The sequence below is a fragment of the Cetorhinus maximus genome, chromosome 18 (assembly GCF_964194155.1).
Source record: "Cetorhinus maximus chromosome 18, sCetMax3.hap1.1, whole genome shotgun sequence".
Lineage (NCBI taxonomy): Eukaryota > Metazoa > Chordata > Chondrichthyes > Lamniformes > Cetorhinidae > Cetorhinus > Cetorhinus maximus.
The window spans coordinates 5,892,601-5,904,992 of record NC_135896.1 but is presented as its reverse complement, the minus strand read 5'-3'; the positions used below and the strand labels follow the sequence as shown (position 1 = coordinate 5,904,992).

Genomic DNA, 12,392 nt, shown 5'->3' with positions numbered 1-12,392 from the left:
TATACTTCACATCAAAGCCAAAGAACCAACACAGTTAGTGTCTTAAATTTGACTGTCCAAAAACAGGCCTTATCCAAAAATCAGATATTTTTTTAAGAATATGCCACACATCAATTTTAATTGAATAAAATAAAAATAAACAATTTACCTGGACAATCTGGCCAGGTGCTACATTGGCTCAGCATGGCGCCTGACCAGTTATCTCCTTTGCTGCTTGTGCACCAGTCTATTCCCGCGGTCTGAGCGACCCTTGACCCCCACCCGACCTGGCTTGACCCAAACCGCCCGCCGCCAAAAGCTGGAAAGTTGTGGAACCTGGCACAGCCTCGGTCTCGAGATTGTCGGTTTTGAGGCGCTGTACCTGTGCGAGGATTCCACACTGCAGGGCGCAGAGGCCATTTTTGAGGGGGGCACCTTGAAGCCAAGAAACACGTTGGAGAGAAAACTCCATTTTGTCACATTCCTACAGGTTCATTCAGATAAGGCGTTACTATTTACCTGGACGGCACATCCCAGCATGAGTAACAGCACCTTCTTCATCTCGTCCATGCTCTTTCCTGAAGCAAACATGAAGGGGAGAAAGCTTCAGTACAGGACACTTCTCAAAAACAGTACTGCAAACTTATACATTTTCAGCTTTGCAACAGTAACCAACTTAATAAAAGCAGTGAAATTCCAACCCTGATGATGGCCCAGTGACTTCAGATGGAAAACAAAGGCACAAACATCAGGCGGGTAACACCTTCTGGCTCATTGGACGTCAACTGTAGGTCAGTGGGTATAAAAACTCTTACATTCATATAGAGCCTTTCATAAGCTTAGCAAGTCCCAAGGGTCTCTACAACCCATGATGTACTTTTGAAGTGTAGTCACTGTTGTAATGTAAGGGATGCAGCAGCCATTTTGCACACAGCAAGCTCCCACAAACAGCAATGAGATAATGGACAAGATAATCTGTTTTTTGTGATGTTGGTTGAGGGATAGAGATATTGGCCAGGACACTGCCCCCACTGTTATCTGAATGGTGCCATGGGATCCTTTACACCCACCTGAGGGGGCAGACAGGGCCCCAGTTTAACATCTCATCCAGAAGTGAACTACCGGTTGAGCCATGGCTGACACTAACACTCCGCCCGCTCTGAGCCTTGAGGTTGTGGGCTCATGTCCCATTCCAGAAACGTGAGGAATATAATCCTGGCTGACGGCTATGCAACACCCAAGATGGGTACACGGCGTTTAACCAAGGCTCGATTTTCTCTCCGATGTGGATATAAAATATCCATGGCGCTATCTGAAGAACAGCAATTGCTGAAACCGATTATCTGATCGTTTATTTCATTGCTGCTTGTGGGATGTTGCTGTGCACAAATTGACAGCTGCATTTCCTACATTACTTCCAAAGTGCTTGGTGATGTTCTGAGACTGTGGAAAACGCTATATTAACAAGTTTTTTTTAAAAAACATTAATCTGCGATAATAGTTTAATAATAAAAATCAAAAGCATTTAAGTAACAAGTTTTCTGTCAATCAGTTAAGTTGAACTATATTATGTGTTTAAATTTTCCAAGTAGCAGTTGGTTGATCTATTTATTTCAGTTGACAGGAAACAGTCTTTGATGAACTATAATGAGCTCCAGTCAGTTGCAACACAAAAACAGAAACAGAAATACCTGGAAAAACTCAGCAGGTCTGGCAGCATCGGCGGAAGAGAGCACAGTTAACGTTTCGAGTCCTCATGACCCTTCAACAATTCAACAGAATTGTTGAAGGGTCATGAGGACTCGAAATGTCAACTGTGCTCTCCTCCGCCGATGCTGCCAGACCTGCTGAGTTTTTCCAGGTATTTCTGTTTCTGTTTTTGTTTTGGATTCCCAGCATCCGCAGTTTTTTGCTTTTATCTCCAGTCAGTTACAATCTGGATCATAGCTGAAACCAACACTCATTTCTTCATACCGCACGTGGCAAATTGTTAAAACTTCTTCAAACCACTTCCTCTGCATTATTGTTCAGTCTCATTGGGGAGAATTTTCTCCCCGGTGGGACTGAACAATAATGCCCACCCTCCCCCCACCGCCCAATTAAGGCGAGACGCGCACTCAGAAGTGCTGAGCGCTACCTGTCGGGCGGGAGAGGGGGGAGGGGGGAGAGTCAGGGCCTGCGCTCTTACGCGCATGCGTGCGATAGAGTGCAGAAATCTCCCTGAGGCACGGAGCTGCATCAGGGAGATTAGTTTAAGAATCAAACATTGTAAAAACAGAGAAATAAAAATTACTCAGGAATGTCCCCTCATGTGACAGTGTCACACGAGCTGGGACATGTTTATGTCTTTTAATAAAATTTTTATTTCATTTATAAACCCTTCATGAAACCTCATCCCGCCCGTGGGTGAGGCTTCTTGAGAAATGCGAAGGCCGTCTGGGGCCAGTCAATCAGTTTAACTAGTTTAACAGGCCTATGAGAGTTCGGACTCCGGTGTTCAACCGCCGAACTGAAGATCAGAATGACATGCGGTGACGTCAGGACCCCCGGTATCACCGAGTGTCATTTTACCTGTCGGCCTGCTGGGCCCAACCCCACACGCCGACCAGGAGATTCAGGCCATTGACTATTTTATTAGCTAATTTACCATCAAAAACTTATATACCCCTATCCCTAATCCCTAATCTTGTGGTGAATGGATAATTTAACAAGGTTCATATTGAGCTTGTATAAATTGGAGTTACTGAATACTCCTGTGAAGATTTCAGTGTGTCTAAGGCTGTGTTGGAGACAGGAAAGAGGAGAGAAAAACAGGTGGGTGAAGGGGACCAGGGACAGTTTGAAATCCAGGATTGGATGAAAGCAGGACTTGTTTACAAACTGTCCCTCGTCTCCTAAAGGACTTCACCTGGATTGACGCACTCAGTCGCTGTTGGTAAAGAAAGCAAGCCTGACGGCATGGCAAGATCCCATAGCAATTAGGTGGTCAGTTTCCGTGGATGAGGTAAGAGAGTTGGTAAGCACAAAACATCTTTGAATTTGTGCCGTGGGGTCTTTAACATCCACTTGAACCACCAGAGCAGGCAGAGGGCCCTAGTTTTAATGTGTAATCCAAAAGACAGCATTTCTATAGTGCCTTTCACAACTTCCTAACATTCGATGAAGTACGCTTAAAGAGTAGTCAAAGTTGTAGGAAATGCAATTTCCACCCAACATCCCACACTTAGAAACTAGACAACGACCAGATAATCTCCGTTTGAGCGATGTTGGTTAAGGGATAACAATTGGCCAGGACACTGGAGGGATTTTACCTGCTCTTCTTCAAAACAGTGCTACAGGATTGTATACGTCCGCCGTAGGGGGTGGACAGAGAATCAGTTTAATGTTGTATTCAGAAGACAAGCATCCTCAACAGTGCAGCATTTCCTATATACTGGCTCTGCACGAGACGTCTGAATTACGTGTTCAAGTGTCTGGAGTGGGATTTGAACCTCCAGCCTTCTGATGCAGGGGCAATAGTTGACATCTTATGTGCAAAACTCCCTAGAAGATGAACCGGTTGGGTTTAGAGCTCAGAATAGAGAAAACTGGCTGCGAGAGGAGATTAAATAGGCCAAGTCAATTTCATTGCCAAGTTAATTTCGTTTCACTTTGGAAGGAAATTGAATGGGTGGGACATTATACATGGTGGGGTAGGTTGTAGGCCGTGAAAGAAATGGTCATGATAGGTTCAAGTCCCACTCCAGAGGCTTGAGCACAAAAACCCAAGCCAACGCTCCAATTACAGTCCTGTGGGAGTGCCGCACTGTTGGAGATTGCATCTTTCGGATGAGATATTAAACTGAGGCTGTGTCTCTGCGCTCTCTGGTAGATGTAAAAGATCGCAAGGCATTATTTCAAAGAAGAGGAAACTAAGTTATCCCCCGTGCCCTGGTCAGTATTTATCCCTCGATTAACATCATAAAATAAGATTATCTGGTCATCATCACATTGTTGTTGTGGGATCTTGCTGTGCACAAACTGTTGTCTGCATTTCCTATATTTCAACAGTAACTACACTTCAAAAGTATTTAATTGGCTGTAAAGGGCTTTGGGGCATCCTGTGCTCACAAAAGCTGCTATAGAAATGCAATGTTTTTTTGTATTGAACCTCGATTAGACCACAGTGGAGTTAATTTGCACACTTCTGGTCTCCATATTATAAAAAGGATATCGAAGCACTGGGTGAGGTGCTAGAACATTTATTAGAATACTAGAATGGGAAGGTATACCTTTCAGGAAAGGTTAAAAAGGCTGAGGCTCTTTCCTCTGGAATGGAAAAGGCTGAGGGGGTGGACCTGATGGAAGCGTTTAATGTTATGAAAGGGTTTGACAGGATAGATGTAAATAAGATGTCTCCACTTGCAGGCTAGACCCAGAACTAGGGGTCATTAACGTAAGATAGTCACTAATGAATCCGATTGATAATTCAGGAAAACTTTTTCACTCAAGAGTGGTTAGAATGTGGAACTCACCCCCACAGGGAGTAGTTGAGGTTAATAGGTTAGATGTATTCAAGGGGAGGCTGGATAAACAGATGAGGGAGAACAGAAGGATGCTCCGATGAAGAGGGGGTGAGAGAAGGCTCATGTGGAGCGTAAACACTGACATGGACTTGTTGGGGTGAGCGAAACTCATAAACTATAGGGTCCAAACAGATCAGACACCCGCCTGTATGTGGCACACAAAAGGGGCGAGTTGGAGTCAGCCAAGAACCTCCAAACAAAAAATAAACAACGCATTTTTTAATTTAATCTTTTTTAAAAGGGGAGACAAGTGACACTCATTTCATTGCGGAATCATTCTGATTCAGAAAGTTCTGAAGAAGTTCCGTGTCGGACTCGAAACGTTAACTCTTGTCCCTCTCGCCACAGATGCCGCCAGACCCGCGCTTTCTGTTTTTATTTCAGATTTCCAGCGCCCGCAGTCTTTTGCTTTTATCGAATTATTTCATGTTTAGTTTTCAGGGCAAGTTGTAATTTCAGAAGGTTAAAAACCCACTGATTAAAATTTTCCTACTATTACACTTAAATCCAACATTTACAAAAAAAACAAAAAGAGTTGAGTTAATGTTAAACTAACAAAAACATTCACCGTCCCTGTGAGGTGCCTCACAGTACAAACACTCCAAAGTGACAATAGGCTCCCACCCTGAAAAACAAATCATTAACAGCTTCTTTTTTTTTTGCGGTTGAAATAAAATACACCCAGTTCGGTCAACTGATTTATTTGGTCTTCCAAAGAAGGAGAGGAAGTGTTTCAATGTTGAAGGACGACTCCTTCAAATAATCTCCTAAATCAGCTCCCGAATTCACAAAGGAAAGTTAGGCTATCTGCAGAGACAGAGTCATCCTAACCCAGCACTCCACGCAGTGTGGAAAAGGACGTGTGTTAATTCTCAAACTCGCACTGTTAAGCCATTTCAAACAACACCGGGGGATAAATCAAGTCATTGCTGGCACGCATTTAAAGGCTGGGATCGCTGGCGATAGGTTTTAGTAAAAGGAAGCATATCAACGTGACAGTTAGCAAAATTGAGGAGATTGGGCAGTCAAGAGGTTTCCTGCAGAGGTCAAACAACATGTGTATCTTTCAGTAAAGGCTAAGGGAGCCTTTGATTCATATCTGAAGTGCCAATTCCTTTCCTGTGTTTGGGAACTTGCAACCTGCAGCTGCTGATTCAAACTCAGCATCCAACCAATACATTCTTTCCAGTGGTTTGATACAACTGAGGGTCTTAACAAGGGCCGCCTCAGTTAAGAGTCAACCACTTTGCTGTGGGACTGGAATCACATTTGGATCCCAGGCCAGCTAAGGGGAGAAGGTTTCCTTCCCGAGAGGAGATGAGGAAAGCAGTTACATGGTCATTTTTACAATACCTGTTTTTTTTTTTATTTACAGATATTTTTGTGTAAAACTCTCAATCAACCACAGTGGAATTTGGATTCCATGTTGGAAGGTAAGAAATAGGAGCAGGAGTAGATCATACCGCCCCTCAAGCCTGCTCCGCCATCCAATAGGATCATGGCTGATCTTCCAACTCAACTCTACTTTCCTGCCCTACCCTGGATTCCCTTATTACTCAGGCCTCTGGGTTACTATTTCAGTGACATTGTTACTGCACTGCTGTATTCCATAGTCAATGATTCCCTTCCCAGGAAACTGGAGATGGGCCATAAACATCAGGCTTATCAACCGCACTCACTTCCCAAAAATGAATAAATACAATGAGTAATCACAGACTGGTGGAATATAAACCCGAGTTTTAGGGAATAGGCTGCAATTGCAACAAGACCCTCTCAAACAGGGTTAACAGTCTAAATTCACAGTCAGCAATATTTTGGCGAGGACCTGATTCAAAACAATAGTAAGCATAGGAAGGAAGGAACATAGGCCCATCCCTAATTGCCCTTGAGAAAGTGGTGATGAGCTGCCTTCATGAACCGCTGCAGTCCCTGTGGTGTGGGTACACCCACAGTGCTGTTAAGGAGGGAGTTCCAGGATTTTGACCCAGTGCCAGGGAAGGAACAGCGATATATTTCCAAGTCAGGATGGTGAGTGGCTTGGAGGGGAACTTCCAGGTGGTGATGTTCCCATCTATCTGCTGCCCTTGTCCTTCTAGATGGTAGTGGTCGTGGGTTTGGAAGGTGCTGTCTAAGGAGCCTTGGTGAATTCCTGCAGTGCATCTTGTGAATGGTACACATTGCTGCTACTGTGTATTGGTGGTGGAGGGAGTGAATGTTTGTGGATGTGGTGCCAATCAAGTGGGCTGCTTTGTCCTGGATGGTTTCAAGCTTCTTGAGTGTTGTGGGAGCTGCACTCATCCAGGCAAGTGGAGAGTATTCCATCACACTCCTGACTTGTTGGAAGACAGGAGTCAGGAGGCAGGATTCCTAGCCTCTGACCTGCTCTTGTAGCCACAGTATTTATATGGCTATTCCAGTTCAGTTTCTGGCCAATGGTAACCCCCAGGATGTTGAAAGTGGGGGATTCGGTGATGGTAATGCCGTTGGCTGTCAAGAGGCGATGGTTAGACTCTCTCTTGTTGGAGATGGTCATTGCCTGACACTTGTGTGGCACGAATGTTACTTGTCACTTGTCAGCCCAAGCCTGGCTATTGTCCAGGACTTACTGCATTTGGACATGGACTGCTTCAGTATCTGAGGAGTAGCGAATGGTGCTGAACATTGTGTAATCATCAGCGAACATCCCCACTTCTGACCTTATGATGGAAGGAAGGTCATTGATGAAGCAGCTGAAGATGGTTGGACCTAAGACACTACCCTGAGGAACTCCTGCAGTGATGTCCTGGAGCTGAGATGACTGACCTCCAACAACTACAACCATCTTCCTTTGTGCTAGGTATGACTCCAACCAGCGGAGAGTTTTCCCCCTGATTCCCATTGACTCCAGTTTTGCTAGGGCTCCTTGATGCCACACTCGGTCAAATGCTGCCTTGGCATCGAGGACAGTCACTCTCACCTCGCACTCGGGAGTTCAGCTCTTTTAGTCCATGTTTGAACCAGGGCAGTAATGAGGCCAGGAGCTGAGTGATCCTGGAGGAACCCAAGCTGAGTAAGTATGACTATGTCAGGCTGTGTCTGCCTAGCCTGTGGGACAACTCTCCCAATTTTCATATGAGTCGCCAGATATTATTGAGGACGACGTTGAAGTGTTTACTGGGCAGAGTGGGCCTTTGCTATTTCTAGATCGATGCCAGGTGGGAGGTCTCTCCGGATTTATTCCCATTCAACTTTTCTGTAGTGGTTTGATACAGCTAAGTGAATTGCTGGGCCATTTCAGAGGGTGGTTAAGCGTTAGTCACATTGCTGTGGGTACACAGGCTGACCACATAAGGGTGGCATTTTCCTTCCCTGAAGGACAGAAGTGAATCAGTGGGTTTTTACAATAATCCTGATCATTATTAATGAGACTAGCATTTTATTCCGGATTTACTTAACCAATTGATGATGTTAGGTTCCTCATCTACCGTGTTGAGGTCTGAGTTCATGATTTCAGATCCCAAGCCTCTGGATCGCTTGTTCAGTAACACAGCCGCTATGTGCCCTTTCCACTAGCGCAGTGTTCTTCACTGCAAGGCCCAGTGGTGGCTCCCGTCGACTGTAAGTGCGGCTCCTCGACCAGTGGTGTAGTGCTGCCAGAGAGGAGCTCCAGCACCTCCAACCAGGGCCCGGGGAGCAGGGAGCAGTGGAACAGAGAGCCGGGGTCCGAGGAAGAGAGGCTGACTGCGAGGTCTATTGTGGGGCAGAGTCCCAGGTCGTCGGGGGGGGGAAGGGGGTTGCAGAGGGAGGGGATGAGGGAGCTGACTGCGTGAGAGTGAGAGTGTGTGCGTGAGAGTGTACGTGAGAGTGTGTGTGTGAGTGAAAGTGTGTGTGAGTGTGTGTGTGTGTGTGTGTGTGTGAGTGAAAGTGTGTGTGAGTGTGTGTGTGTGTGTGTGTGAGTGAAAGTGTGTGTGAGTGTGTGTGTGTGTGTGTGTGTGAGTGAAAGTGTGTGTGAGTGTGTGTGTGTGTGTGTGAGTGAAAGTGTGTGTGAGTGTGTGTGTGTGTGTGTGTGTGTGTGAGAGAGTGAGAATGTGTGTGTGTGAGAGTGTGTGTGAGAGTGTGTGTGTGAGAGTGTGTGTGTGAGAGTGTGTGTGTGAGAGAGTGTGTGTGAGAGAGTGTGTGTGAAAGTGAGAGTGTGTGTGAGAGTGAGAGTGTGTGAGAGTGTGTGTGAGTGTGAGAGTGTGTGTGTGTGTGTGTGTGTGTGTGAGAGAGTGTGCGTGTGAGAGAAAGTGTGCGTGTGAGAGAGAGTGTGCGTGTGAGAGAGAGTGTGCGTGTGAGAGAGAGTGTGCGAGTGAGAGTGTGTGTGTGCGAGTGAGAGTGTGTGAGAGTGTGTGTGAGCGCGAGAGTGTGTGAGAGCGAGAGTGTGTGAGAGCGAGAGTGTGTGAGAGCGAGAGTGTGTGAGAGCGAGAGTGTATGAGAGCGAGAGTGTATGAGAGCGAGAGTGTGTGAGGGAGTGTGTGTGTGAGAGAGTGTGTGTGTGAGAGTGAGAGAGTGTGTGAGGTTGTGTGTGTGAGAGTGTGTGTGTGAGAGTGTGTGTGAGAGAGTGTGTGTGAAAGTGTGTGTGAGAGTGTGTGTGAGAGAGTGAGTGTGTGTGAGAGAGTGAGTGTGAGAGTGTGTGAGAGTATGAGAGAGTGTGAGAGTGTGTGAGAGAGTGAGTGTGAGTGAGTGAGTGTGACTATGTGAGTGTGTGTGTGAGAGAGTGAGTGTGAGAGAGTGAGAGTGTGAGAGTGTGAATGTGAGTGTGTGAGTGTGAGAGTATGAGAGTAAGTGAGTAAGTGAGTGTGAGTGTGGGTATGTGAGCGTGAGTATGTGAGTGTGAGTATGTGAGTGTGAGTGAGTGTGAGTATGTGAGTGTGAGTATATGAGTGTGAGTATATGAGTATGAGTGTGTGAGTGTGTATCCGCTCCTTCAGGGGTGAGCCAATCCCGATAGCGGCCTCCAATCGGGAGGTGCCACTTGGCACCAGTTGGTAACTGGCAGTGTTCACGGGGCAGCCGCTATGGCAGTCGGCTGTGATGTACAGGAGAGCGCCACCCGCTCACCGGGAGGGAGAAGCACATTCTGCAGGTAAATCCCTCACCCGAGCACTGAGGCGAGGCCCAGGCAATCAGCTTCAAGCCTGCCTTCTCCCAGAAAGAACAATGTATAGATAAAAGCTTTTCGATTAAATGTCCTTTCTTCCTTTGTGTTATCGCAAGCAGGAGTGAATCAGGCAATGGGTCTATTCTAGTGGTCGATGTGGCTCTCACATTGAGGGTTGTTCTTGCTTGAAAAACAGTGAAGATCACTGAACTCTTGAAAGGAGAATCTTTCTGAAGCCACCCATCATTCAGCCACATCTTCACTGGAGAGCTAACTCAGCTGGACTCACTGACCCTAGAGCGCTGATCTTTATTAACATGTTTCTATAAAACCTCTCTCAGCTTTCTCAACCTCGTCTGCTGCTCCCCCAAAGGAACAAACCCTGCTCCCCGACAGTGAGCTGAGCGCTGGCTGGAAAGTTCCAGATTCCTTCCCTGGAGCTCAGGCTGAGTGAGCTGATCTCAGCCTAAGGAGCATTGGGGGGTACAGGATTTAATTTACTTTAGAGCCGACAATGGGAGGGAGAAAATTTACCTGGAAACGTACTCCAATGACCTGATTCTCAAGCCCCCCACCAGCGGGTTTTAGGTGAGAGAGGGGGGAGTGAGGGGAGCGTGAAATTAAAGGAACAGGATTCCCTCTGGGTTCCCGCCCGCCCCGACCTCACAGCGATTTTAATGGCCACTTAAGGGCCGTTTCCCACCCAGCCTCAATTTTCAGGCTGGTGGGAGGATTGACCTGGTGTGGAGTCAGCCCTTAGGCCTTGGGCAGGAATTGGGGGTTGTCTCCATCAGAAGCCCCCTCCTGACCGAGCGCCCCTCCTCCCCTTAAGGTCCGGTGCCCGCTGGGCTTCCCTCCCTATGTCCAGCCTCTCCCTGACACCCCAATCGCCCGCTTTCCACGCGCCCCCCCCACCCCCACCGCCCAGGCATTCCCTACCTCCTCACCCCGGGAACCCGAAAACTTACCTTTCCATCCGGTCGCAGGACTCAGGCTCCATCGCCCTCATGCACCTTCCTCTTCGGCCCACTGCAGTCCCGGTCACTGCGGGGACAAGAGAGCTGCCGGCCAATCAGGGTAGCTGTCAGCTCTCTAAGGCAGGACTTCGTCCCGTGTGAGGGGCGGAAGTCCCTGGCTGCAGCCAATCGATGTTCATTTGGGGGTGAAACGGCTGCAGGGCAGTCAGTCTGGGCAGGGGTGTGTTCCCTGCTGACTCTGCGGGCGGTGGATAGGGAAACTCCACCATCTGAACTGTTCAGGCCATTAGTCTTTTTTCTTTGTCCAGCATTTCCTAAAGTTTATTGAGTTCACCTCTATCATTCTGGTAGCCTTGTGATATGCGAACTAATGCTAGCAATCAGTCTAGTGTATAACAGACCCAGTGGAAACCCCCAGTGGTGCAGAGCTTTGGGAACTATAGGTCAATGTCATGTGATGCTCCCAAGTCTGCTATACTCACACATAGGTCGGTAGTTAACCACAGTCCGTGAGGGACTGTAGACACTGCTCTCCAGAAGAGAAAGGCAATTGGTTCTGTAGCTTGAGGGGGCACCGCTCAGCATCAAGCTTGGGCCAGACGAGGTGACAGGTCCCAAGTCTGCTTTAGCTGGGTGGGGACTGAACCTGTGCGGTTGGTGTTATTCTGAACCACATGCCGGCCATTCTAGCCAACTGAGCTAACTGGCTCCGCTCACCAGATATCTTATCTCAAATTATATACTGCACCCAAAAAATGCAATTTTCTATGGAAATCTACTGAAAATGTCTGGCTGTTAATTAAGAGGTGGGTCAGGATTTGCTGTGTTACGTTCTGTGCTTATAGATGCCTGGCTTGACCCTTCCCCATTCCCAGGGTCACACATTAAGGGTGACCAACTTGTGCAGGAGGCCAAAAGGTGTCCGGAGCCAGTTACGGCCAGTGTGAGGTCAGGAGAAAGGGAGGAGACAAAACCAAACCTCGCACTGAACCATCACTGGTTAAGGATCAAATTCACTCACCTGAGAGGGGGTCTTTTGCAATCATTAGCACATTTGGCAAACTCATCACCACCAACTGCTGCAGACACTCCTGTTAATAAAACACACAGTAAAAAGCCTCGATTACTTTCAAAGGAGTGAACTTCCCGTTAATATATTTACTTAACAACCAAATATCCAAGTTTGGTGACATCATCCCTATCTTAATGACTTCTGGACTCGATCCTTAAAGGTGTTGGAAAGTTATTGAGTGGGAAGAGAAAGATGACCACTTTCCCCAATGTAAACACCCACTCCCTTTATTGCTCCACACGACACCTTGAAAGAAAAATATTTCTTTTGCTCAAGTATTTTAACATCAGATGGAGAGGTCCCGGAGGACTATCAGTTAACTGGTGACATCATGGTGGTAACATCAAGTGATTGGATGGGGTAGAGTGGTGAGGGTCTGTCTTGTTCCTGTTGTATGTTTTACAAATCGCCTCTCTCAGATCTTAAAATGTACAGTTCCTGGGGTTTGGTTACTGCTCGAACCAAATAGTGCACATAATGTTTTCCACTAGTGGGAGCTTTCCTCCCACATTGAGTGTGTGTGTGTGAGAGAGTGTGTGTGTGTGTGTGTGTGTGAGAGTGTGTGTGTGTGTGAGTGTGTGTGTGTGTGAGAGAGTGTGAGTGTGTGTGTGTGTGTGTGTGAGGGTGTGTGTGTGTGTGAGAGTGTGTGTGTGTGTGTGTGTGTGAGAGAGTGTGAGTGA

At 47.0% G+C, this 12,392-nt stretch overlaps 1 protein-coding gene across 1 annotated transcript in view; it reads right to left on the bottom strand.

Annotated features, from left to right (window-relative positions):
• LOC144692901 (protein Daple-like) overlaps positions 1-12,392 on the bottom strand; it is a 235,256-nt gene that overhangs the window by 115,316 nt on the left and 107,548 nt on the right. The window contains exons 4-5 of the mRNA XM_078562007.1: positions 11,662-11,731; positions 499-557 (exon numbers count right to left, since the gene is read on the bottom strand). Of these exons, the coding sequence (XP_078418133.1) occupies positions 499-557; positions 11,662-11,731 (129 nt within the window). The remainder of the gene's footprint in view (positions 1-498; positions 558-11,661; positions 11,732-12,392) is intronic.